Source organism: Mauremys reevesii, linkage group 3, assembly GCF_016161935.1.
Source record: "Mauremys reevesii isolate NIE-2019 linkage group 3, ASM1616193v1, whole genome shotgun sequence".
NCBI lineage: Eukaryota > Metazoa > Chordata > Testudines > Geoemydidae > Mauremys > Mauremys reevesii.
Genome location: NC_052625.1, coordinates 97,692,710 through 97,720,515, shown reverse-complemented (window position 1 = coordinate 97,720,515; position 27,806 = coordinate 97,692,710). Strand labels below are relative to the sequence as shown.

Below are 27,806 nucleotides of genomic sequence, written 5' to 3'. Positions count from 1 at the left end.
AAGGAACATAGGAATTACCATATTGGATCAGAGTTGTTTGTCCCTGTTGTCTAGCATCCTGTCTATAGCAGTGGCCCGTACCAGGTACTTCAGAGGAAGATTCAAGAAACCCTGCATTAGGCAGTATGGAAATAATTCTTAAAGAGAGTTTTCCCCCTTAATCTCAGTAAATAGAGGTTGTTTTATGCCCTGAAACATGTCTCCTCTTTCACCACACTACAGGTGTATAAAATCCAGTCCCTCAAGAGGCCGTAGCTTTCTTCCATCAATCTAGCAATGTCTACGCTGGTGCTTAGGTCATCTTAATAAAATCTCTGTGTGAGAGTTTTGTTGGTTTTTTTTACACCTCTGAGCAAAATAGATAAATTGACCTAAATTTTAGGTGTAGACCAGGCCTCAGCTAGCAGTTTAGTGACCATATTGAAAAGCAAACCAAGTCATCTGGTGAATTTGCGGTGGCCCCTTCTGTTCAAGGGAAGGGGTGTGACCAAACTCAATTGATTGCCAGGGAGTCAGTCTGTAAATAATGGCATGTTATAGTTGAGGCCAAAAATGTTATAATCTGAAAGATAAAATCTAATGAGTTGAATATATTTTTATTGTGTTTCTGGAAAAAGTATTCCCATAAATGAGTCTCCATATACGTTGCTGGTAGAACTCCAATTTGTAATAAATCCACACTGTCTGAATTTTTACTAGTCAGCAAAAACTTTTCTAATCTGTTTGTAACTTCCTGTCAAAACTCTGGCAATCAACTTAAACAAGCAAAAGTGGTCCATCGCAGGAACAAAGGTTTTGGATGCTCTCTTTTTATTAATAAGAGTTATAGTTCCCTTTTACAAGGAAGTTGGCATGCTTTTCAAGAAGTCCAAATCATGTCTAAAAGAGGTCATGCAAATCCCACAATCCCCCCACCACTATGTAATAATTAAAAACAATAATAAAAACAAAAGCCAAACTAATTGTTCATACAATGGGAGCTTGGACCTTGTCCAAATGGAAAGCCGCTTTCTAAATTTCAGAAAAGGGATTATAGGTTTATTTTAGACTTCAGCAAAGTGTTCTTGATTTGAGAAAGGCTTACCAATGGACTTTTATGAGCTGAAAGGCAATTTCTGGTGAAAATGACCTAGAAGTCTAATTGTCTCAGATGATCTTAGTTAAACCTAACTTTTTCCTCCTGTAGCTTGAGATAGAAGTTGGATTCTTCTCCAGTGAGTTCCCTAATATCCTTGATCCATGCTCCTCTTTTTAAATCCATGGGTTATTTTTTAAAACAGCTAAATAAGGAAAGGGGCTTTCTTTTAAAACATGTTTCTGTGAATTCTTTTATTTATTCTAAATTTGTTTGAGGTCACAAATATCAGTTTGCTTCACCTCTAGATGGTATAGACTTCTGAAACAACCACACAAATTTGAAAAGAGGTTTTTATGGGAGATAAACATGTAAGTGAAATATTTTGAATAAATACATATTTGTTTTCCTTCTTTTGGCTTAGCCAGATAGGTATGACTAACACATCTAGTGCCTAATCATACTGAATTTGATTGTGTTCCTTTATATAAGAAAGAAAATTGCTGTAGTAGAGGAAAGGGAAGAGAAAAATCTATCGATTAGAGTCGGTCAGAAACACTTTGCCAAAAAAAATGTATTTATAACGGCATGAACATTTTCATGGAAGAATTTCCATTTTCTTTGAAATGTTGTGAATATTCAATGACAATCTGTAAACCAAACATTTTTTTCAGTTGTTGACAACCCAATATATATGACGGTTGAAACTATGATGTTTTTTGACTAAAATATAAACAATTAATTGAAAATTTGACAAAGTTTCATTTTCCTTACATTTTTTTGCAAGGAATAAAACACCAGCTCTAGTATCAATTTTGTATATATGTACATCTTCAATTTCAATTCTGTACCAGTTCCATTTAGTATACTTTTATAAGTGAAGACAGGTTTGGCATATATGCTTTCTCTACTGATAATGGGGTTATCTAGACTTATCTTATCGCTGTCAAATGAAATATGCTTAAACTCACTAACAACATAAATGAGTCATTTAATGTTACAGAGTGAGTGACCCCAAAAAGAATTTTATTCCAACATAGAGTACAAAAATAAAAACCAGCAGAAACTCCAGTTATTGTAGAATAAGCTTTCTTGATGCTTTTCGAACCAATGAATTTTTGAGTACTAACATACATATTCTTCCTTTATTCCTCCCACAGCACCAAAGGATGCTGACCCTACTGAGCTTTATGTTTTTAGTCCCTTTAAGCTGTAACTTCTACTACTTTGGGGACTCAAATTTTCTGATGGCTGTTCTCACACTCCTGTATAGTAATAATTCTTAGCACTCATAACTGCAGATCTTCTAGCACTTACGCAGGTGAATCCGTATAACTGTCTGTTTAACAGAGGAGGAAGTTGGGGCACAGAAAGTAAAATGACCTGCATAATAAATGAATGACTGAGTGTAAGATGCCTGAGGGTACAATCTGGACTGTTGAACAGCTGTGTCTCTTTAACTCTCTAGCCTGGGGTGCCTTTTATACTGCTGGGCTGTCAGAACAGCCACTCCTGGCCAGTTCATACACAGTCCCTAGCATGTAAAATCACTCCCAGCTAAATTACATGAATGCTCTGACTAGTCACTCATGAATTACATAAATCGGGGTGGCCAACCTGTGGCTCCGGAGCCACATGCAACCCTTCAGAAGTCAATATGCGGCTCCTTGTATAGGCACAGAGTCTGGGGCTGGAGCTACAGGCACCAACTTTCTAATGTGCCTGGGGATGCTCACTGCCACAGGCCCTTTCCCCATTCCACCCCTTCCCACCCCCTCCCCTGAGCCTGTCGTGCCATCGCTCCTTCCCCTTTCCTCCAGAGCCTCCTGCATCCCACGAAACAGCTGAGCGGGAGGTGCAGGGAGGGAGGAGGAGGTGCTGATCAGCGGGGCTGCCAGTGAGCGGAAGGTGCTGGGAGCGGGGTTGGGGAGCTGATGGGGGGGGGGGCTGCTGACATAGTACTGTGGCTCTTTGGCAATGTACATTGGTAAATTCTGGCTCCTTCTCAGGCTCAGGTTGGCCACCCCTGACATAAATGGTGACACCCACAAATTCCTAGTCCCAGCTTTGTCCCCCAGAGATGTCCATTTTGTATTGCTAAGTCCCCTCCTGAACAGTACAAACTCATAGAAAGTCCATGATTTCATCAAAGGAAAATGATATGCACAGGCCTTGTTATCCCAAATGGAGTTTTCCACATACTTTAATTCAAACACATTGGTTAAAATAAAACAAGATAAGTTTATTAACTACAGAAAGATAGATTTTTAAGTGATTGCAAGTAATGATGCATAAGAGTCAGAACTGATTACAAAGCAAATAAAAAGGAAAAAAAAGCACAAGTGAATATCTAATTTAACAAGCTAAGTGAACTGAAAAGCAAAAAGATTTTGTTTCACCATATGCTTACAGCTGTCTGTACTGGCTGAAAAGCCTTCCAGCCGGGACCACTCCTCCTCCAGTTCAATGGTGCTTTCTTTGTTTTTACAGAATTGTAGTTGCCATGAGTAAAGATGCAGGGGGAGAGAGGTGATTTGGAGGCCACTCACTCTCATTCTTATACCCCTCTCCCCTCTTTGAGGATTACCCCCAGCTGGATTGCAGGTGACAAGCAGTCTCCTGTGGATGTAAGGTTTGAACTGTCCCTGTGATGAAATGTAAATTTCTTATTTATGCCTTCCCCCTGCTGGAGAGTTGCCGCTTAAACAGATGATGGTCTTTTAACACCAGGCTGGGTGTTGGTCTGTCCTTTGTTTCTGAGAAATTAGTTTTGGCCTTCTTTTCTTAAACTTGGATCACGTTACAGCAATGTGATACAGTAGAATCTTATAATGTTGATAACACATATTTTACCAGGACAATAATGTTCAGTGGATTATGAGTTTTCAAATTATATCTCTCAAGGCACTCTTTGCACAAAATTTATCATAGTCACACTAGAACTCATGTCTTCTGACTCCCAGGCCAGGTCTCTGTCTACTGAACCATGCAGTCTCACTGGAATCATTGGAGAAACTCTGATATGTCTATGATCATTTATGTAGTCTCTAATTTTAGAAAGTACAAATATGAACAGATTTTGAAGGCAGATGCAGCTATCATCACATCCCCATGCATTAAATTTTGTTTTTTAATATTTTAAATTTCTGATATCCTGTAACCAGTTTTCTTTCCCTCCATCTTCATCCCCCCAAGTCTATTTTCCTTTGGATCATATTTTAATCTTTTGTAATAGAGTACAAAAATTAGTGTAATCCTATTGTCATGGTGCCTGGAGTGGCTCAAAGCTGTGTGCGCCAAACTCAGATCAGACTGTTAGAAACCAGAGCAAACACCCCAGACTGGTGGTATATTCTCTCATTAGATTTCACCAAGCGTGTAACAAAAGTGTACTCCTGGATCACTATATTAGTTTTCCCATGGAGTCACAGACAATCCACTTATGCTCTGTAGCTTCTCTTTACCACCCAGATAAACTGGACTTTGTGATATAAAAGGTTATTAAAAACAAAATCACATACAGTAGGTTCTTCCAACTCTGAAGGATCGGTCACTTACCCCAGGTCACTCAGGAGCTTACCAAAAACAACGCTGTAGCTAATTCCTTCAGTAAACTAAAACTAAAGATTTATTAGCTAAGAAAAGAAATGAGTTATTGAGAGGTTAAAGCAGATAAAATACATTACAGTTGGATCAGGGTTTATAGTCCAAATATAGCAGAGATGTAGTAGTCTGCCAGTCTCTTAGAGTCTCTTCAAAAGTTCCTCAGGGCTTCCCAAAAATGGCTTTTTGGGGAACCTCTGTCTGTTATCTGGAATACCCCCTGATAGCATTGAGAGGAATCAGATAAAAATTGCTCAAAGGCTCCAGTATTTTATAGATCTTGTTCACAGGAAAGCAAGCTGACAGGGCCGTTCATCCCAGCATGGGCTCTGACGGGTAGCTAATGCAGACAGGGCTTCCATTATTGCTTTGAAGTTAGCATATTGAGTCTTTGACTTGGGTCACCACATCAAGGACTACTTGCTTTGAAATTAACATTCTAATTCCTATGCATACACAAGTAATTTGGTTACAATGATATAATACAATTGCCAGTTACTCATTACAATAGAAATAGATAATTTAAAGCAATAAAGTTAACATTAATTTGGTTTTCAGGAAGTTCACATATCAAGCAAATTCTCGTCTTTATGCTAACACATATCACTAATCTAGGGCTAATTAAGCATATGGGGTATATATACACAATGCAAATCAACAAGTTACAGATACATGAAGATAATAACGGTAACATTACTTTGAACTATTCCAACAGATGTGGCTTGACTCCATTACAATGCCTCTTGGCATTCTTTTACTTCCTATCAGCACCACACCTATTAAATGAGTTTTGTTTCTGAGGTGCTGCTCCAGTGCTGTCGGGGAAGGAGGGACTGAGTTCATTATACAAGTAGTATGTATTGTGCTTTAAGGCAGCACTTAAGGCTGATACCATTAATGGTTTGATATAATTAATCTCTCTCATGAGCGCTGAAAACATGAGACCCTGCAATTATCTATCTTCAGTATTTGCATAATACTTTACATTCTCACAGTGTTGTACAAACATTAACAAATGAAAACATCCCTATGGCCTTGTCTAGACTATTACTACTAAATACTAATGTATTTTTGAAAGTTGTATTAGCTAACACGATTATTTCCTTATGTAGATGGGACTATTAGCCTGATTTTAGACATAGGGAAAGTGAGACACTAAGAGCGAAATTTTGCTCTCAGTTAAACTGGTAAATCTGAAGTAATTCAAGTGACTTAAATTCACTTACCTCTGTATAATCAAGGCAGAACTTAGGTCAAAGATGTGACATACCAAAAGATGCACAGTAGTTAAGCCGGTATATAGAACTCAAGAATTCTTAGCTTCTAGTCTAGTGAGCAGACCATTAGACCACAGTGCCATTCCATAGAATACTATGTATTTATTTTATATTCACTGTACATTTGTCTTGTACTGGCCCTACTTGTAGTATTTTCTTCCCTCTGTTCTTCCTTTTTTTCCTCTAAATCTTGCTCTTTCCATTTATTTTTTCTTTCTTTCAGTTTAGGAACACTGTCAGTCTATGAAAAATTATTAGTAGGTGGGGGCACAATTGCACAGAAACTGTTTTCTTGCCATGGGAGCCCCAACAGGAATTTCAAGTGGATAGGTACCAGAAATTTCACAGTGTAGCTGCCAGTGTAGAGGAAAGTACATCTGTGCAGAAGCATAATTTTAGTCAAAATGCTACTTTTTTTGTAATAAATCAAATATGTTAATCTAGATTTATGCCATTTTAACTGAGAGAAGAATTTGGCTCAGAGAGATTCAGTGCAGTTGGAACTTGTTACTGGGTTCCTGTGTTGTACCCTGTCCCCTAGATGTGGCCTTGTCTACACTAGACTGTTTTGCTAAAAATGTCCCATCATTGTTACCATCAGTTCAGCTCCACTCAGGGTAGCAATGACAGGAGTTTTAGTTTAGACAATCCCGCAGATGGCCGATTACATTTTTAGCACTGCATCAACTAGCTCTGTTGGCTAGACGACATGGTGTTTAAAATGCTGGTGGCCACATGGAAGTCTGTCTGTATTAGCACAGATGGTACTACTGATGGAGCTGAACTGATGGCAGAATGATAGTGCAGTACTGGGGTGGGGAAAGGGAAGCAGCCTATTATAGACAAAGTAATGTCTGGTGAATGCACATCAAACAACTCCTGCTAAGACTTCCTTGTGCTCCACCTTCAGTTTAACAGTGCAGTTCCTAAGAATCTGTAAATAGAGACATGATACTTTAAAGCTCTGCTATAATAGGTGAGCTATAGCACTTATTCCTTAAGTTTATACCCTGTAAATATTACATGCAAATCAGAGCCCACTTTCTTTAGAGGTTGAAGTAAAGTTGGAGTAGTCTTTGACTTGAAAATTTAAAAGGGAGATGTCACAGGGTGATGGGCCCCTTTAAGAGGGAGTGGGGTGCAGTGCACCTGAGTCTGTGTATCTAGAGCAAAAACTACTAGAGAGAGGTTCTGTTTCAGTGGCAAGAAGCAGTCCAAACAGATCTAGGCTGTCCTCATGCAGTTCCTAAAACAGGAACACAAACTGTGGGAGGTGCAGTTGGAGCTGCCGAAGCGACTGTCCATATTGGATGGGCAGCAGAGGAGCCTTTCAGAGAGCATGAGAAAAGAATCATTCACTGGGTGAAGAAAAGAGATTTGGGGACTCCATAGTGCCCAGAGAATAGTATGGCTGTGGGGACGCTGGACAGTCCGAGGTCTGGAAAGGAGCTGTGTGAAGTCAGAGGTGGGTCAAAGGAAACTGAGGATGTGTCGACAGAAATGAAAAGCCATTGAGAGAGACTGGCTTGCAGATGGCCTGCTAGAGAAAAAGCAAGAGGCTAAAGCAGGGCCGCCCAGAGGATTCCGGGGGCCCGGGGTCTTCAGCGGCGGGGGGCCCTTCCGTTCCTGGACCCTCCGCCGAAGTGCCCCGAAGACCCGCGGCGGGGGCCCCCCGCCGCCGAATTACCGCCGAAGCGGGACCCGCTGCCGAAGCACAGCCCGGTCTTCGGCGGTAATTCGGCGGCAGGGGGCCCCGCTGGTCTCGGGCACTTCGGCGGAGGGTCCAGGAACGAAGGGCCCCGCCGACTACCGCAAGACCGAGCTGAACTTCGGCAGCGGGTCCCGCTCCGTCTTCGGCGGTAATTCGCCAGCGGGGGGAGTCCTTCCGCCCCGGAGCGGAAGGACCCCCCCGCCGGCGAAGACCGGGAGCGGCAGAAGCTCCTGCGCCCGGCCACACAAGAGTTTGCCGGGCACCCGGAGTGAGTGAGGGACCCCGCTCCAGGGGCCCCGAAAAACTCTGGTGGGGGCCCCTGTGGGGCTCGGGGCCTGGGGCAAATTGCCCCTCTTGCCCCCCTCTCTGGGCGGCCCTAGGCTAAAGACAGGATCAGGTTGGATTTCCTAGTAGAGTTTTTGGAAGACAAGAAGGTGTGGCTTCATTTGTGGATGGACGACACCCAAGAAGAAAGGGATACAGGGAAGAAGACAGTACCCAGAGGATGTTCTGTGTTCCTCCATCCACACTACAGGCAGAAAGACCCTGTACTAAGCAGGGTACAGTCTTGAGAGGAGTGTATGTGATGGGGTGTAAACCCCATATATGCACCAGAAGGGTTAAGGGAGGCCTGACAGTGTAATGTCTCTGATTGCACCTGGGGAGGGTATGGTCAGGTGAAGGGGATGGACTTAAAAGAGGAGAGAGGAGGACAATTGGGAGAGGAAAACTAGGGGATGGGACTTAGTGAGTTTCCTTTCTCTAGGAAGGGGTCTGATAGAAGGCCAAGCATATGTTTACATTTGAGCTGGGATTTACCTGCGCTAGGTGTGCTCAAGCTAGCACCTAAAAATAGCAGTGTGTCAGTGCCAGCACAGGCAGCAGCTTGGGTTAGCCACCCAAGTAAATACCACGGGGATCAGGTGGGATTGTACTCAGGCAGATAGACTGAGGAGCGGACTGTGCCTCTGCGGACTCCTGCTATTTTTAGGCACTAGCTTGAGCATAGCTAGCATGGGCATGTCTATGAAAGCTGGGAATCTCACATCCCCGCTGAAATGTAGACACACCCTAAGAAGGCTGGAAGGGTAGAGAAGCTGGCAGTCTGCTCCAGAGGAGTGCCTGAAATCTGGGGGACAATGGCCTTTCTGAAACCCTGGGAAGGTGGAGAACTGTGCTAGCTCTAGACCATGGGATAGAGTGCAATATAGGAGCTTGATAGGGTTGCCAGTTTTGGTTCGACATATTCCTGGAGATTTCATCACATGACAATCTTTAATTAAAGATTAATTCCTGGAGACTCAAGGACAATCCTGGAGGGCTGGCAACCCTAGAGCCTGGGGACCTATGTGAGGATATTGCATCCCAACTGAGGCTCACCTGTGAAGGAGAGCAGTGACCAACTGGACTTGGTTGGGGCTGAAGACTTAGTTGTCTTTATATTTATGTTGGATGTGTAGGGACTCTGGGACTGAGAAAGGGGAAGACTCTTGAATTGTCTTGGCTGCAGGGTCAGGCCGCTTCTACAGCAGAAATAGGCTGAAGAACACAAGAGCAAAACTGACACAGCTGCAACAATGCCACAATCAGCATGAGGGGCCATGCCGTAGGGACACCACTTTGCTATAAAATCACTGTTGGTTTTATTAAGGGCCTTTCATTTTTCTTTTACTTTTTAAGCCCAGGATCTGTCAGGGCTTCTGGTTAAAAGAGGAGAGAGCTTTGGTATTCCTGGTTGCAGTCTAGTGATGCTACTTAGTAGTGCTGGCATCATATTATCCAGAAGAAGGGATACCTACAGTAACTCTTGTTCCCAACTGTACTGCCTGCACAGAGCCATGCTGTAGGAGTCCTGTTCCTTCATACACAACCAAAGAACCATTTTAAAGCAGAAGTAGATTCCTCAATTCCAATTATTGAAATGGAGAGCATAGTCAATCCCACATCCAATAACAGACCCTGCATTTTTTTCTACTTCCAGGAACTCTGTTTCCAGCTGGATTCCAATGCAGAGAATCAGTTGTGTAGGGGGCAATGTAGTTGGAGAACAGGAGTTACTATAGGTCAGGGTGGGCAAATGTTTTGGTCTGAGGGCCACATCTGGGTATGAAAATTGTATGGCAGGCCATGAATGCTCACGATATTGGGGGTTGGGGTGTGGAGGGGAAGGGCGGGGCTCTGGCTGGGAATGAGGGGTTGGAGGTGTAGGAGGGTGCTCTGGGCTGGGACTGAGAGGTTTGGAGGGTGGGAGGGGGATCAGGGCTGGGGCAGGGGGTTGGGGCATGGAACGGGGTCAGGGGTGCAGTCTCTGAGTGGCGCTTACCTCAAGTAGCTCCCGGAAGCAACAGCATGTCCCCCCACTGGCTCCTATGCAGAGGCATGGCCAGGCATCTCTGTGCCCTGCCCTGTCTGCAGGCACTGCCCCTGCAGCTCCCATTGGCCATGGTTCTCGGCCAATAGGAGCTGTGGGGGTGGCACTTGGGGCAGGGGCAGCGTGCGGAGTTCCTTGGCTGCCTCTGCACCCTATGAGCCAGAGCGGGGACATGCTGCTGCTTCCGGATCCACACAGAGCCATGGCACATGTGGAGCAGGGGCAAGCCCCCGACCCCGCTCCCTGGCTGGAGCACTGGAGCAGTGCAAGCCCCAGATCCCGGGAGCTGGATGGCTGGATTAAAACGTCTGAAGGACCGGATGCAGCCCCCAGGCCATAGTTTGCCCACCCTTGCTATAGGTGAATAATCACCTTTTCTCCTTCCTAACAGTACCTCCATAGTGCCCTACTACAGGACACTAGCTTGTGGTGACTTCACTGAGGAGCCCTGCTAGTTGAACAGTGATTGAAGCACTCCTCTCCCAAACTCATGGGCTAATTTTAAGAAAAGACTAGGGTGGCACTCTTGCATGGCAACTTTTTCCCATGTTGTTGGAGTCATAGCTGCAATATGAAAGTGATAAATGATCAGGACCATCAATTTCACAAAGCACTTGCCAATAGGGAAGAAAGCATGTCTGTACAGAAGCATAATCTTATTTAAATTTTACCTTAACTGTTAGCATCTATCCTGAATTTTCTGGGCAGCTCTAATTTTATCAGGATCATCTCCTACACACACATTGTTTTAACTTGCTAATCTCAGGAACTGTCATGGTTCCTGGTAAAATAGAGCTGTGCTATTGCTGGCACTAGCACTCTGATGTCAGTTCCGTAGCCAGCCAAAACCATGATAAAATGCAATTCTTGCCACAGTATAACCTAATTTCCTCTGTTCCAGTGTAGACAGAGATGAACTACACAACCATACTCTAAGCCAGTGGTTTTCACTTTTTCCACCTCGGACCCAAAACACACCCAAACAAAGGATTGTAGGATTTGGATAATGACAAGAAACGAGAGATGATGGTGGTGAATAGCGCTCAGTTTGGATCACTGGTCAGAGTGGGGTTTAATGCTTGCATCTGGGTATGTCTGTCTTATCTTCCCTGAGCTATAAACATCCTTTTTCATGTATTTAAATGAAAGCCGGGATTTTCATGAGAGACAAGATGGGTGAGGTAATATCTTTCACTGGATCAACTTCCGTTGGTAAGAGAGACGAACTCTCACATTTACACATAGCTCTTCTTTAGGCCACTGACCATTTGAATCCAAGAGCTGGGCCTTGTGAATCACCACCATTACACAGCTCCCAGTACAATCAGAGGAGCTGTTAACACAGTGGTCTTGAAGGAGCCGAGACAAAGCTGTGTTTACGGATTAAGGGCACCTGAGGCCAAAAAAGCAACCATTAAATCGTCTAGCCCCATGTTTCTTAAATGCAGCCACCAGGGGGCTTTTCTTGAGGACACAGCCTCCTGCGTGGTGATGGGGTAGGGAGGGGCCAAGCAGTGGCTCCTTCCCTAGGGCTGCCAGCAGTGGTTGGGCGCTGGCTACCTCTGGAAATAGAAAAGTTGGAGGAGCAGACAGCTGGTGTGTTCCTCATCTTCCCAGGGGTGGTGGGATCAGGGCCGGTGCAACCCATTAGGTGACCTAGGCGGTTGCCTAGGGTGCTAGCATTTGTGGGGTGGCATTTTGGGTCCTTCGGCGGCGACCGTGGGGGTCGTATCTTTGGCCGGCCTGGTCATCGTTGGCATTCAGGCGGAGAAACCTGGGGCAGGGGGGTGCGGGGAGGGCCACCTGCAGCAAGGGGGGGGCGGGCACGCAGGGGAACCACTCCCCGCCCCAGCTCACCTCTACTCCGCCTCCTCCCCTGAGCACACCACCCCGCTCTGCTTCTCTCCCGCCCAGGCTTGCGGTGCCAAACAGCTGATTGGTGCCACAAGCCTGGGAGGCGGGAGAAGTGGAGAGGTGACAGCGTGCTTGGGGAGGAGGCGGAGCAGAGGTGAGCTGGGGCGGGGAGCTGCGGCACGGCTCCCTGGGCCACGGGGAGCTGCCGGGGGGGGGGGGCGCCTCAGGGCCGAGGCGGAGAGCTGCCACAGGGCTCGGGCGGGGGGGGGGGAAGGTGAAAGTTTCGCCTAGGGCGCGAACCATCCTTGCACCTTCCCTGAGTGAGATTGGACTTCAGCCCTGGGGTGGTGCATGGCAGGCTACACTCACAGGGCTTTGGGCGCCATTCCCTGGCTGTTAGGTGATGTGCTGTGGCACCCAGCTCACCCTCCCCAATCACCCCGACCCCTGCTGCCTTCCCTAATGCCCCATTGCCTCCATAACCAGCTCCTCATCCAGGGCTTAATTTGTCCCCAGGCTTGCTAGGACTGAGTAAGTCTGCTGTGAAATAAGAAAAAACAATAAGAAAATAGACATGAACGTATAAAGCACCTTCTAGTTCTATTCTGCTTAGATCCAGTAAAGAATAGGCAACTGTACATTATTTTTATTACGGAGTGCAAAAAACCCTGCATCACAATAAATCACAATGATTTAGCCAGCAAAGCATAATGGTTTAGAGGTGTCTCTGTGCATCTTTATTTGTTTTTCCTAAAGTAAATTAACTATTTTAGGAAAATTTGTCAGTGCGGCCACCAAAAAATGTGTTGTGTGAACGCCTGGCGGGGGCGCTGCTGCCCCGGTGCCCAGAGCAGGGCCTGCACCCGCCCCTGAGGCCGCGCGGGCTGGGGAGAGCCCAGCCTCAGCCACGACAACAGGGCCACGCGATTTGGACAAGTCTCGCGACAGCTGAGGAAGCTCCGCCTCCTCAGTGTACGCGTCGCCATGGCGACCGCGCCCCGGGTAACGTTGTGCGCTGCAGGCTGGGGGCGCGAGGAGAGAGCAGCAGGGAGGATTTGAATGGAACGTTCCGGCGCAGAGCCCCGGGGAACATGAGCAGCAACAGCCTCAGCAGCAGCGACGGCAGCTCGCGCGCGGGGTCCGCCTGCTCCCGGCTCATTGACGTGACCAGCAACGCGGCGCTGCTGCTCGCTCCCAGCCCCGCGGCTGCAGCGCCTCCCGCTGCTGAGGTACCGAGCCGCGTCCCTGTCCGGTTTGCACGGACTGCGGGGCAGAGCCGGGCTTGGATGCAGCGTCTCCTGTTCCTATCAGGCTGCGCTGCCTGGGACCAGGACCTTGCTCTTCTCTGGGCTCAGCGTCCTCCTGCAGCGCTGCGCCGGGATCTCACTGCTCTGTGGGGTCCTAAGGCGGGCCGGGGGAACGTTTCTTAGGCAGGCTCTATGTGTGTGGGGGCGGGATGGACTGAGCAACGGAACTGCCCCTTAGTTCCCTGGCCCCAGCCCGCTGCAGAACCCCGTTGCACCTCCCGGGAGCTTGGCTGCCTAGTTCCAGGGTGGAGGAGTTTATGCACAGTTGTAGAGTCACACTGTGAGTCAGAAGAAACACTCCTAAAGAGTAACAGTGGTACAGAGAACAAGAGGTGGGAAAGGGCTGTAGGGAGCCATCGCTAGGGCCAGGGAGCTGGGCTTTGACTGCAGGGGCCTGGGGACCCGGAGGTATCCAGGTGCTCTGCTGCTAATTAGTGCACTCTGGCACCCCAGGCTTGCTCCCAATTGCTGTGTCTCCCCCCAGGTGGTGTGTTACTACAGTGACAGAAAAGCTGTGCCTCTGCTACGGGACTGTGCTGGCCTAGCGATGCCAGTAGAGTCACCATAGTGTAAATGTAGTCAGAATCACAGGTGCTTCACCAGAGGAAGCAGCTGCTTCTCATGGTGGGGAGGCACAAATATGGGCTGGGGAGAAGAACCAAAGGCCAGGGCTGAGCAGTAGAACTCCTGGCTGACTCTGGCATCTGCCACATACTGGTCCTCAGCCTCACTGTAGACTCCCAATGAGCATCCCAACCTCCTCCTCCCCATTTTAACTAACACTTTACTAATCCAGCACCTTGTATCACATGATATTTACTTAAAAATTTTAAATAACCCTGTGCCCCTCCAAAAATTAAAAAAGGCATCAACCTGCATTTCATTGTAATTTTATGTTCCTTTCAAATATTTTTCTATATTTGCTGTATGCAGCTGTGACACCCAAGTTTTAACCCTTACTCTAGTAAGGATGAGTATACTCACTCTGTTGAAGACCTGCTACCCCTTCATTGCGTGTGCCATTTCTGAAAACCGTTCCCCATCGTGACTCTTATGATGTGTGCTCCCACCTATGCCACCAATTTCAAGGAGTGGCTTTTTGGCCCCTGGAAGATTTGTGGGTTTAAGAGGTGTAACAACAAATGCATGTCTAGATGGTTTCCTACAGAATGGAGTTGAGATAGATTGAAGATCTTCTGTACACACTACTAGCACTATACTCCTTGCAGATGATTGACCTTGCCTAGTTTATCTCATGGTAAAATTACAATGTCCCCTCTCCACTGGGATTTTACAGTGCGGTTGCTAATGCATATTAATTATCATGTGGCAAAACACACCCTTTTTTAGCAGTGGAGACAAAGCCTTAGACAAGAACATGCAATCCAGCTCACTAACAGCTGATAGAAACCCTACCTGTTTTAGTGACTTCCTGATGTAGTGGTTCTCAGACTGTGTTCCATAGCATAAGAGGGTCTGCAAAGACTTTCCACAGATCCTTGACAGTTCCAAGGTTCATATTTTTGTATGCAGAATTTATTTGCCTCTTTTTGAATCCACTCCTGCTTCTAGATACTGCTAAACCAGCATTTCTAGACTCAGTTGACTTTTATCTCCAGTTTTACTTTTGAATAATTATTTTATTTTTTTTCCCGTTGGAAGCCTCCAGATTGATACACACATCAGGAATTAAAAAAAAAAAATCAGATGAAGGTACTCCTGAAGCCAGTGACAGAGGATTTACAAACTTGGGAAAAAAACTAATCCTTGATATTAACACCAGGGTCTGAGAGGAGTAGGGTGTGCAGTTTTAATTGCAATTAATGTGTTTGTGAGGAGGCATGAATTTTGGAAAAATTTGGCCAGAGTTTTTTCAAGTTCAAGAAATTCTAGTCTAGTGTTTCCAAGACAGAATGGCTAATTTCTAACTGCCTCAAAGCTGTTCTATTGATCCGTTAACCAGTTTTCAGACATTTCAGTTACTTGGAGGGGGAAAAAGATAGCCTTTTTATTTAATTGCTTGTTTCTGTGGAGGATGACTGACATTGATTTTCATACTGCAAAATGTGACTACAAGTTCCCTTTTTGTTTCAGTTTTTAGTTTCACCTCATCAATAATTTAAATAAAGTCTGACTGATAATTAAAACTTATCTTTACAAATTCAAGGACAAATTTTTTTCTTGTTAAATGTTGCAAAAGGGAGTATGCTCAGTGTGCTAAGAATTTACTTGTGTTATCCAAGGCTCTTCTTCGTTGCATTTCTTTATCTTTCTTCGAACTGATTCCTTTGAAACTGTGGTATGATGGCTTTGATGTGAAGTTAAAGGTGAGGCTCAAGGATATTGCTTGGAAGGAAATGAAACCACTTGCCTGCTAAAGCAATAGCAAAAAGCGTATTTAATATAAAAGTCCATCATTTTAACAATACTTTATTCAGTAGGAAAAACAGCTATTAATAGAGTGAATGGCTGAGTATCGGCTGACTTTTTGTTAACAGTGGGATGTGATTTTTCTGTTGCGCTAAATTATTTTGTTGCTCTGCTTAGAATTTTTGTTTTTCAACATTCTGAAGTCCATTGCCATTTTAGTAAATACAGCTTTCAACCTGTTAAAAACTCATGCTACTGAAAAGTTTTCTAATTTAGAATCGATAGTAAAAAAGAAATATAAAAAATGGTCTGTAACTAGGTGACTTCTAAATGAAAAACACCCTTAAAATTACTTCTACAGGTATGCAGAAGTATATGTAATAATTGTGACTGATCAGAGCTGGTGGAGTAGAGAGAGATGCTGTGAGCAAGCCAACTATATATTCATAAGCATATATCTGTTCAGTGAAATGCAAGACATAGAAAGCGTAAGACAAAGAGGATATTAGAATAGAATATTGGCATTGTTAGAATGTCCATCACCTTTGTGGTTTCTCCTCCATTTACAAATCTTTCATTAATACTAATTTCTTCTAAAAAGCCTTATACAACCAATAGATAAAACAAAGCAAACAATGAAACTTGCATGTGAGCAAGTGGTGACTTTCTGCACAGTCAGTTGTTGTTACTGCCTCTCATTCCTCCCACCCTTCGTCTGCTGGCAGCAAGATCCGTACTCTGTTTCCATTTTTGTTTTTTAAAGCGTATAAGAGGTGTTGCTCTCAAAATAATTACAAATAATAAAACATTCAGCTTTTCCACAGCATTTATTTCACAAAACTGTTGAAGCAAAGCAGCAGGGGGACCCATTTCCCCGATGTTTTCTTTTTACTACATCCCTTAATTAATCAAGTCTTTACCAGAAGATGTAAGAAGTTGTTATAAAAGCTGAGATACCAATGTTTTCATAATTGTCTTGAGATAACTGCTGTTCTTAACCATGCTAAACAGTTATTTATCACATTTAGGTCCAAGATCAACTCACTATAATGAAGAGACAAGTGGAAGAGAGAGCGAATTTAAGTGCTATCTGTAGTGTTGGAAGGTAAGAATAACTTTTTGGTTGCCATGTGACTTTCTTTTGAGCATATTAAACAACTTTGAATTAGGCTTGTTAATAAATAAACAATAGTGGAGAATGATTATCTGTCTAACAATATTTTAATGACTACAGCAGATTGGGCAGGACTTACATTCAGAAGAGAAACACTGAAAATGCCAGAAATAATTGATTTTATTCACCTGGACTATTATTTTTAGGTTATGCTTGTTTCAGAAAAGGTACAGTAATGTTTGAAAAAATCCAGAGAAGCACATCAGAAATAATCAGAGGATTGGCAGAAATTACAAGCCAAAAGTTAGGTCTGTTTGGAAAGGAGAAGACTAACTGGGTAGGCAGACTTGATTTTGATGATGAAGGATATAGTGAAAAGTGATCAGACATTGTTTTCAACCTTTTCCATAATGTGAAAATAAAGAGGATAAAACTGAAATGCAGTAATTCTATATGAAGATATACCTATCTTATAGAACTGGAAGGGACCCTGAAGGTCATCAAGTCCAGCCTCCTGCCTTCACTAGCAGGACCAAGTACTGATTTTGCCCCAGATCCCTAAGTGGCCAACTCAAGGATTGAACTCACAACCCACATGGATTGGTTTATCAGAGTAGAATCCATTATAACTACACTGGTTAATATTATAAGGGTGTTACACTAAGTACTTTTGAGTTTTAGATCTCATATGCTAGATTTTAAAGTTTGAGAACTGTTGGTTTAGGTGTATTATTATTTTGCTTTAATATCAAAGATTTCTGGGCCCTTTACTCCAGGTAAAATGACCAAAGTTGTGTGAAAGGGGCTTTAAAAGGTGTGGATTCAACTCTGGGAGAATTCTGGCACAGCTCGTGGAATTCGGGAAGACAGCCATAGGCTGTCCTCTGGGGTACCCTTGCAAGCCCTGGTGTGTGTGTCAGTGGGGGTGAGGGGGAAGCACTGTCACCCACAGGCTGTCAGGGACAGGCTGCCATGATTTCAACAGACCCTTTTCCCAAAGCTGTCTAGAATCAGGATGGTGCAAGAATGGCTTAAAGCCACATTAACCCCCACCCCCCAAGGCTTGCTAGTTCTGTACTTTCTCTCTTACAGTATGTCTGCACTGCAAAAAAGATGTGTTCTTTAACTCAGGTTAGCTAATCCACATTAACTAGCTCTGGTTAAAATATCAGTGAAGACATGGCAATTTAGCTTTTAACTTGAGTTAAGAGCTCAAGTTCAACCCCTGGCTGTCCTACAGGCTAACTTGAGTTAAAAGCCAAATTACCACATCTTGGCTGCTATTTTAATCTGTGTTAGTTAATACAGGGTAGATAACCCAAGTTAAGAACACACCATTTTTTCTTTTTTTGCAGTGTAGACATACTATCAGAGGTGCAGTCCAAATCTCGCCCCTCCTACTGACCTAACTCAGTGGTCCCGAACCGTGGTGGCGGACGTGCATCCGCTGAAATTCCATCAACAAGTGGCAATGTCAATAGGCGTCACCGCTGAAATAGCGCTGAAAATCGGCAGCATTTTGGCGGCGACACCTCTGGATGACGCAGCTTGTTGGCAGCATTTCGGCAGATGCTTGTCCGCTGGCCAGTACACGGGTGCATTTAGACACTCCGGCGGGCGCCGTGTTGGGGACCCCTGACCTAACTGTTCAGAATGAGCCCCTTTTTAATGCACATGTGTGTCCATGAATATTAATGTAATTAAAAATAGAAACACTGTCAGCACAACTCTTCTTTATTTTGTTAAATAAGAATCTGGTATGACGTAGAAGATGAAGCTTTGGGCTTAGCAATACTAGTCAGCTTTTCCCCTTTTTTTATTTAATTGTGCTAAGATCCAATGGTTCCAATCAGTCTTGAGACCTGGTGTACTAGGCACTGTACAAATATATAGGCAGACACAGTTCCCCAAGAGCTTGCAATCTAAAAAGACTAAAAACTGTTAAATGGTGGTGGAAAGGGATGCAACATACAAATAACAGCTTATGGTTAAGGTTGACTCGTGTTATGTTTATTGCATGGATTTTATTTTTTGTTCTGTTTTGATTTGTGCCTGCGGGCTTAAATGGGAAATTGATGAGGCAAGAAGAGGAAGGAGATCAGAGGGGGTAAAGGTAGAGGAGGTGACTGGACAAAAGTTGGTAATGTAACTGGAGCAGAGATCATAGGCTGTGTGAAAAAGTCTATCATGACAGTGGGTAGATGAGCGTTTGAAGGCTGCTCTGGCTGCTATCGGAGGGCTTCTGGTGGCTGGGGCCTTTGATGGGCTGCTACAGAAGCTCTCCCTACACTTGCTGTCTCCTGCTATTATACCCTTATTTTGTTGATGGAACAACAGGAAATAGGTCAATAAAACAGATATGTGAAAATTCTCAGATATTCTATATTTTGATATCAAGCATTTTTTTTTCAATTCTTTCTCCCATTTGTTTCTTTAGAAACAAAGGAAGAACAGAGGCACAAAAGGTTAGTGAGTCATTTTTTATTTCTGTTGCGAAATGTGCTAGTTGCTTTTCAGATACAGAGGAAGATGCCATCTCTGTTCTGAATAGCATGCGGGGTCGAAACAGACAAAGTGTTGGGGAAAGGGATGCAGTGTGCCAACTGGTCAATTAGGATGGTGGTTGACACTTGGCTTATGGAGGGTTTTTATTGTTTTGATGTATATTTCTTTATATATTTGTTTCACTAGTATTAGGGATTTTGGGAGGGCAGTTGTTGGGGTTAAATGATAGTGAAGAATGGTGGGGAAGGGGTTGTGTGAATTAAAGAAAGAAAGATGGCAAAAACATAATGGGAAGAGAATGATGGTGGGCAGCTAAAGTATTGCAGTGATATCAAAGGGCAGGGGTGTGTAACAAGGTGGTTCTTCTGGTGATCCACCTTCTTTAGGAGGTGGTGGAGCTGTGCATAAAGCTACTGAAGTTCTGCTGACTCACTGTGGCAGGTGCAGCTTGCCGACTCAACTCTTTATATAAGGAAGATGAGAGTGGCTCTTTGTAACAGGAAACTGGGGCCTAGGTCAGATAAGTCTCTACAGGGAAACCATAGGAACACCAGTAGGCTGAGGTTTGCATTTTTCTTGTTGTGTGATCAGCCAGTAAAGCCAAAAACCCCAGGAAAAGGGGTATGTTTAGACTACAAAGAGTGGAGATACTGTTTCGGGCATCATGTGTTGTTGGAGGGTATCCACCTGCTTGCACTTGGGATGAAAGAGGACAGCAATGAAAGGTATTATAGCAAATGAAATCAATAATACATCAAGAGTCCAAGTTACAAAGTTGAGCAAAGGATATGTGAAGGCTTCTCCTGGCAGCTGCTACTGCCCATATAAAGGAGTTGTAGGATTGGATTCTGGGTCCAGTATAATGGGCTTGTTCCCCTGGAACTGGTGGGGAGGGGAGGTTGGAAGGCACTGACTTTACCCCTTACCCCTTTGGCCGTAGCTGGTTTTGGGATTTCCATAATCCACTCCAGATTGCTGCCACTGTTCCCCATGTGAAAGGGACAGGAGAGACATCTGTTACGTGTGTATTATATGGATTGGATTGTTTTCATTTAGCTTTAATGACTTGAATTTTATTGATCTGCATTGGAGACACTTCTTCTGAACTGAATTATACCATGCAGATCTAAGATGAGTGACAGTTGATAAAACTCGCTTGTAGTTATTATTTAAAAAATGTTATTTAATTTATTTCATGTTGTTTGCACCAGCTTGTGAGACAAGAATGAATGGTAGAGATGAGGCATTATGCAAGTGGGCTTTTCTGTTCTTGTTTGAGGGAGTGCCAGATCTGCTTAATATACTTTAAAATCTCTCAGTCACTCATGATTAGCTAACTGCTTGGTGCTGGTATGGCTCACCAGTCAGGTTTGTGCATACTAAGTAGCAAAATGTAGAAATTTAATGTGTTTACTTAATGTGTACATAAATATACATATTCACCCCCCAAAACCCACATGAATATATATAGAAAATCCACATGGACAATAATATAGAAGTTCCAACTTTTCCAGTCCCTGGTACCACAATGATCATTAGGGGCAGATTGAGAAAAGTATTTAGGTGGCTAAAGATGCAGATAGATACTTAGAGGGATTTTCAAAAGTGCATGAGTTAGGCGCTAACTTCCATTAACTTTAATGTGAGTTAGGTGCCGAACCTACTGAGGGACTATTGTAAATCCCTCAGGTGTCTGTCTGCATCTTTAGCCACCTAAATACCTTTGTCAATCTGTCCCTAGATGAACAGTGCAGGTTTTAGCCCCTCAGGCAGTAAGGCATTTTTGTATTGCTGAGGATCAGGGATCTTCCTCTAGAACATTACACTCTTATTTTGTGCTGTATTTATCAGTTTGATGAGAGTCCTATGTAATGATATTAGAGAATAAGAGATGGTGGTTAAATTTATTCATTTTATGTTTGTGTAGAGGAAAGGAGAAATTCACAGTAATATGAAATTCAGCCTGAAGAGATGGTGATATTACTATTTCATTTGTTGGTATTGTGGTAGTGCCTAGAAACCCAAATCGTGGACTGGGGATCTGTTATACTGAGTGTTGTATGCATATGGAACAAAAATAAAAGCCGTCCTAAAAATCTGAGCACGTGATGTTTAGACAACCCGTGGAGTAAAACAGGAGAGAGGATGGTAGCAGATAAGTGCTTGTAATAAGTAGCAAGCATAATATGGTGGTAAGGACAGGATTCTGGGAAAACCACTGCCCTGTGGAGGTGTGATTTCTAAAGCACACTAATGTGTTGCTGGGTAGCCCTGCTGGCATGCAGTAAAGGTTCCCTCTTGTGTTTTAACTTAGTGCTCTTTGAACCAGTACATTAAAGGGCTTTAGGGAACATTACAAAGAGATTACTCATATCAGAGCTACTGTAATGAGTAATGTAAAATAATATACATTACTCATTCTAGTATATACAGAGAGAGCAAGCCCTGAAAATGTCCAAAAATTGGGTATTACATCAAACGAAAATTGCAAAAAGTAAAGCCCCAAAATGAAATTAATAAACTAAAGAAACCCAACACAGAAGCCCTGATTATAAGCTATAATGTCAGTATTTACTCTTTCAGCACTAGAGTATGTAGTTTTCAATTGTGTACCTGCTTTGATCAGCAAACAAAACTAGTTACTAAGTACATTAGCAGGGTGTTGTATTCACTACAACATCAAAACAATGAAAATTCTTTGTGTTGTCATTGGAAAGATATAGTGTTATTACCAGACCTGTGCTTTTTATAGTTTCCCCAAAACTGTGCCAGGCCGTTGAGTGACAAGAACAAGTCCTTTGTATGTTAAGACTGACATTTGACCAACGAACAAATGTGGCATTATTTCATCTAGATAATTTATTTTGTGACTTTTCCCAAGATACTAATCCTCAGCAGGCTGATGTTTTTCTAAACTACTAATTAAAATATGCATAGGAGAAGAACATGTGTGCATCCATGTGGTGATAACAGTCGTGATAAATTCCAGAGCAGTGTAATAAATCACATTTATCTTTAATTTTTGGCTGTCTCATGTGTACCTAAATATGTTTCCCTGCATTCTACTCATTACTCTGTCACCCCTAGGGCTGCTAACATTCCTCAACTCTCATCAACTCCAAAGTTTTCTTAAAACAACCTGCCACAGAAATGTTTTGTCCTTTTCCCCTTAAATATGAAATTAACTGTTATCCCCAAAATAATGACTATCCTCAGAAGTAGGAGGGATAATATTCAGTCTTGCACCACTGACAGCTTTCACTGATCTCTTGTGACCCATCGAGGAAACTAGAGCTTTAGATCATTGGAAAGCTCGGCATTCCCTCTTCCAGGGAGATGCATACCACTTGTTTCTTGCCTTGGTTTAAATAGTAACCTATTATTTTACCTATAGTAACCTATTATTTTACTTATAGAAAACCTTTGTAGTAGTTTTTAGAGATTTAAAAAATATATTAATTATAATTTTCCTCTCCCTTATGGACTTATACATTTGGATTTAAATGATAAGGGAGTCTGACTTTACAAGCAGAGGGATGCAAAAGTCATATAAGAAGAAAAATTTAAATATCTCAAAACAATTGCTTAGGATGACCTGCATAAATTTAATATCTTCACCACTTGTGACTGATGTGCATAATCCCAAACTCAGGCTCAGAAAATACACTGCTGCATGTATTTTCTCTATTATAGCTGAATTGCCAGCTATAAGGTTGCCTATGGGTTTCTATTGTGAATTCCCTTTTTTATTTACTCATCGCTCTTTCAAGTTAGGAGAGAGACGTGGATGCAAAATTCAAGGGTGCAATTTGGCATGCAATGGGTTTGGTGTGGTGCACTGCCTCAGTGGGAGCTCCTGGAGGTATAGACATGAGGACTTGTCTGCAGGTGGAGTTCTTCAGAGACAGTTGTTAGGATATAGATATTCAGGCCTGTCTGCAAAGGCCTATACTTTAAGAATTTAGGTGTATTCTTATCACTAAGCTAGTTATAGAGGTATAAAAGAGAGAATCAAAATCACTGTCTGCCGGTGTAAGGGCCTTCTCTTACTGTGACAGTCTGAGGCCTGGTTCTTAGGCTAAGGCCTTCAGCTAAGCAGCAGAGGCCAGCCATAAGCTGGGAAGTGTATGGTCACATCCTGACATTCCAAACTAGTCACATTGAAATAAGATGCTATTGGGCTATTAGGAATACAATCCTGTCCTGATATTCCTATCACCTCCAGAGAAAGGGAAGAGCCTAGAAAATGTGAAAGGAAACTTAGTTTGATAGCATCCTGTCTAGCAAGAACTCACTTATCAATAGCTGGGATGTGAAATCCTCATTTCTGCATTGTTCTGTCACTGTAGTCTCCACTTCCCTATTGTTTGTCTGTATAATCTGTCTGGTTCTGTGATTGTTTCTGTCTGCTGTATAATTAATTTTGTTGGGTGTAAAGCAATTAAGGTGGTGGGATTTAATTGCTTAAATAACCATGTTACAGTATGTTAGGATTGGCTAGTTAAATGTCAGTAAAATGATTGGTTATGGTATAGCTAAGCTGAGCTCAAGTTTTACTATATAGTCTGCAGTCAATCAGGAAGTTAAGGGGGGAATGGGAACAGGGACACAGGCAAGGCTCTGTGGTGTCAGAGCTGGGAAGGGGGACACTGAGGAAGGAAACTGGAATCATGCTTGCTGAAAGTTCACCCCAATAAACATCAATAAACACCCCAAAAAAGTCCAATATCTTTGGACTTCGGGTATTGTTGCTCTCTGTTCATGCGAGAAGGACCAGGGAAGTGAGAGGGTGAAGGAATAAGCCCCCTAACAATAGTTATTCTGGAATAACTATTCTTGAAGAACAATATGCATGAACATTCTTATTCTGGAATAAAAGTGTCCACATGTGGAGTTAATCAGGAATGACTCTGTGGGTAGACAAGCCCTGAGAAACCCTTGAAGAGGAGGGAGTGTGCCCTTTCCAGAGTGAGACCAACTCTTTAGGCCAGTGTGGATTGTGTTCTATCTCTGCCCGCTCTGGGGTTTCTAGCTCTAACAGTATTGCTGGATGGGAGTTTCTTTCTTTTGTAATAGTGCAAGGACCACAGTTATGTTTCAGTTCTGCATGGGAGTTGGTGGAGGTAGAGAGAGGTTTTTTTTGTGTGCCCTTTCCCTACGCCTTTGCATTCCCTGCATGTACTAAACACAGTTCTGCTCTAAGAATGTCAGATTTAATATTGTTTCAATCTACAATAACTACAAAATGTGTCCTATCGAATGGGGCTGTTGCCCGGACCCTGGAGTAGACCTAAATTGGAAGGCCTGGCTTTGATTTCTCTCTTTTCTAAATTAAATGGACTGGTTTTACTTAAGCTAATTGGGATTCCTGTGATAAGTGCTGCAAGGTGCTCTTGGACTCGGAGAACGAAAACAAAACTCAGGATTCAGAGCATCCAGATTAGAGCATCTAAAAGCTGAACACTTCTATACATTATCAAAATGTCAGATATGGTCTGCTGGGGAATGGGAGAAGTCTAAAAGCTAAGAGGAACAACAAGCTAAGAGGAACAGGGTGGTGTTGGGAAGTGAATAGTTACATTGCTATGTATTGTGTTTTGATGCTTTTTAATCCCTCATACTACTTCCCCTCCACCCCCCCATAGATATTTTATTGTCTGCAAAACTATAAATCAGTGTGCAGTGCGGGAACAGAGTTTAAATACTGAAATAGTAGAGACACACAATCTCCCTCTGGCCAAGGACAGTCTGTAAAGCTTTTTTTGTCTTTAATGTTTAATCATGTAATAATTACATAAGTAACTTTGCTGCTGTACTCTAGAATTTTAACAATTTAACAGACTGAGGGCCAAATTCATCACCAGTGTGAGTAGAGAGACTCCATTGATTTGAGTACAGTTATGTCTGTTTACACCATTGGTGGCTATGGCACCCAATGTTAGTGCACAGCATTTTCAGTGTGATTTCTTTGAGCTACTGAATGACAGAACAAATCTGAAGAAAAGTTGTTCAGAAACATGGTGTCTGATGGTTCTCATTTTGCCTTGACTGTGATGTCTTCCCAGGGAGCTTATGATCACATTCTTCTGGATATACCTGTCACTCGAGAACAGACAAATCACTATCGGGCTGTGGCTGAAACTGCCCGTAGTGAACTTGCAGCACTTCTGGTAAAGTATGAATGTGCCCAGTCAGAGGTAAGTTTTAAAGAATCATCCTCCCTCCCTTCCCCCCAAAAGAACCCCCTAAAAGTTATTTTCCTGTTAATGTGAGCTATGCACACATTGCGGAGAAAGTAGATCCACTAAATCTCCTTTGAAGGAATGTAAAATGTATCTTTGTTTAATTAATTGTGGGATTTTGTTTTTGTTTTCAGATTACATTTATTCAGATTTGCCACGATTTTTTTTCCTGCTTATATCAGTTGTCAGTCTTTGTGCCATTATCTTGTTCGTTAATTGAAGTTGTCACCAGGATGATTTTCTTATTGTGTGTGTTTGGATGTAAAATACAGCATTTCACAATTCTAACCAAAGTTAATATTTCAACACTGTGGTTATCTGAGTGATTTTAACATTTGTTGATTCCAGGGGTCCCATATTTTCCCACTTGTTAACATGCTCATTTTTTATTTCCATTACTGAATGAAGCTTAGTTGATACAGCCGTGCAGTACAGTCATGCAGAGAGGTGGTTTTTCTGTGCTGATAGAAATGAATAGCATCCTATACTGATAGCACTCTTCATCCAGGTGGCATCTAAAGCATTTAATAAATGTTACAAGAGCATGTTCTCTTTCTCCCCTTCTCTCTCTGTGTAAAATGCTTAGGATCCACCTGTATGGTGCATCAAAATCAAAATTCACTTTGCCCATGAATGAAATATAACTAAATTTGTTGTGAAATCAAGCAACTTTTAAATAGTTCACAGCAATGATAAGCAACAGTTTAGAACAATAAATTATTAATACTATATCCAAGTGAAACAGGGGTGAATGTAGATCAGTAGAATGTAATTATCTGAGCTGGAATTTGGCCAGTTAACCCTTACATTGTTGCAAAAAGTGCCTACCGACCTTTAATTAATGTATGTGATCAGTAGCTTGGCTTTACATTTCATCAGAAAGAATTAAAGAAGATGAGATTCTTGTTGATCCTCTACTTGACTCCAACTCTTGAGTGAAGGGAGTAAATACTTTAATAATCTCTTTCCTTACTGTCATGGTGACAGACCACTTTATAGAATTTTGTTCACTGCTGTTTTTGGAAAAGGCAGAAAGGGAATAAAGAGAGCCAGCTTCACTTTCATCCAAAATACTCAAATTCTTGTTAAATTCATGTTGCTGTTTGTAACATTTACATGTCCCAGCTGAATTCAGAGCCCCCTTGTGCTTGGTGCTGTATAGACTCATAATAAGGGACACTGAATGGTATACAGTCTAAATTGACAAGAGAGAAAAAGGAAGTGTTGTTATCCCATGTCTATGTGGGGAATTAAAGCACAGAGAGATTAGGTATCTTATCTGTGGTCACACAGGATATCTTTGGCAAAGCCAGGAATTAAACTCTGATCTCCTGAGTTCCAGTCCAGTGCCTTAATCACAGATCCATCCTTCTTGCATTAAAAGAGCACTCACATAGCTTGTTAATCATAGTTTTAGTTTTCATGTGGTAAGAGCTAACTGCCACATATTGCATATTTTTCATTATAATGGAGCTGGAAACAACACCTAATGTTGCTTAGCACTTTCTATTGTAAATCCCTGTTTTTAGTTGTTTATAACTTAGACCATTTAGGCTGAAATTTTACATGCCAGGTCTGCCTCAGGCTGAATGTTTCTGGGAAATTTTCAGCAAAAATGGATCTACTCTTTCTGAGAATGAGGCTAGGGAAAATACATTATTTTGCCAGAGTTTATTAAAAAAAAACAAAACAAGTTAGAACCGTTTGTTGAGAAGCTCTAGCATTTTCATACTTTGGAACAGGGACTTGAAATTAGGCAAGGGGTGCCACTAGGGAATCAGAGAGGTGCCTTTTGCTGTTCCTATGGAAATCTACCTAATCTACTTGACTGAATTTTAAGCCTCTGAAAATCACTGTTTGCACATGCTGTGTAGAGGTTTGTTAGCAAAATTCTCCAAACATTCTGTCTTCCCTGAACATTCTGCAGCTCTTCAGAGCCGCAGCCACAGTGAGCGTGCTTCATTCCCATAAAGCAGGGGTAGTCAATTATTTTTTGTCAAGGTCCAAATTTCTTGGTCAAAGTATAGTCAAGACTCTGGAGGAAATAATTTTTTAAAAAAGTATGATGATGATAAGTAAATAAAAAGATTTTGGGGTCTGTTCAAAAGCATCTGGCAGTCTGGATTAGACCTGCGGTCTGCCTATTGATTACCCCTGCCATAGAACTTAGTGAGTACGCTCCAGCCCAGGACTGAGCAGGACTTTTCTTGCAATTACTCTTTCCATTAATGAGAGGCCACTGTGGCACCAGACACCAGAACTGAGAACAGGGAGGCAGAGATCTTGTGAAAAAATGTGTGATCACAATTAAAGACTGTATCATTAAGGTTTCTCAGGAAACCTTAATTCTGGCATTTCCTAACTTTTGTACATGTGA

General features: G+C 42.7%; 1 protein-coding gene across 1 annotated transcript in view; it reads left to right on the top strand.

The window, feature by feature from the left end:
- Nucleotides 1–27,806, top strand: part of CCDC170 (coiled-coil domain containing 170) — a 101,754-nt gene that overhangs the window by 16,281 nt on the left and 57,667 nt on the right. Inside the window, 4 exon segments of the mRNA XM_039531940.1 lie at nucleotides 3,566–3,702; nucleotides 16,597–16,673; nucleotides 19,120–19,147; nucleotides 25,253–25,384. Coding sequence (XP_039387874.1) covers nucleotides 3,589–3,702; nucleotides 16,597–16,673; nucleotides 19,120–19,147; nucleotides 25,253–25,384 — 351 coding nt within the window. The 5' untranslated portion in view covers nucleotides 3,566–3,588.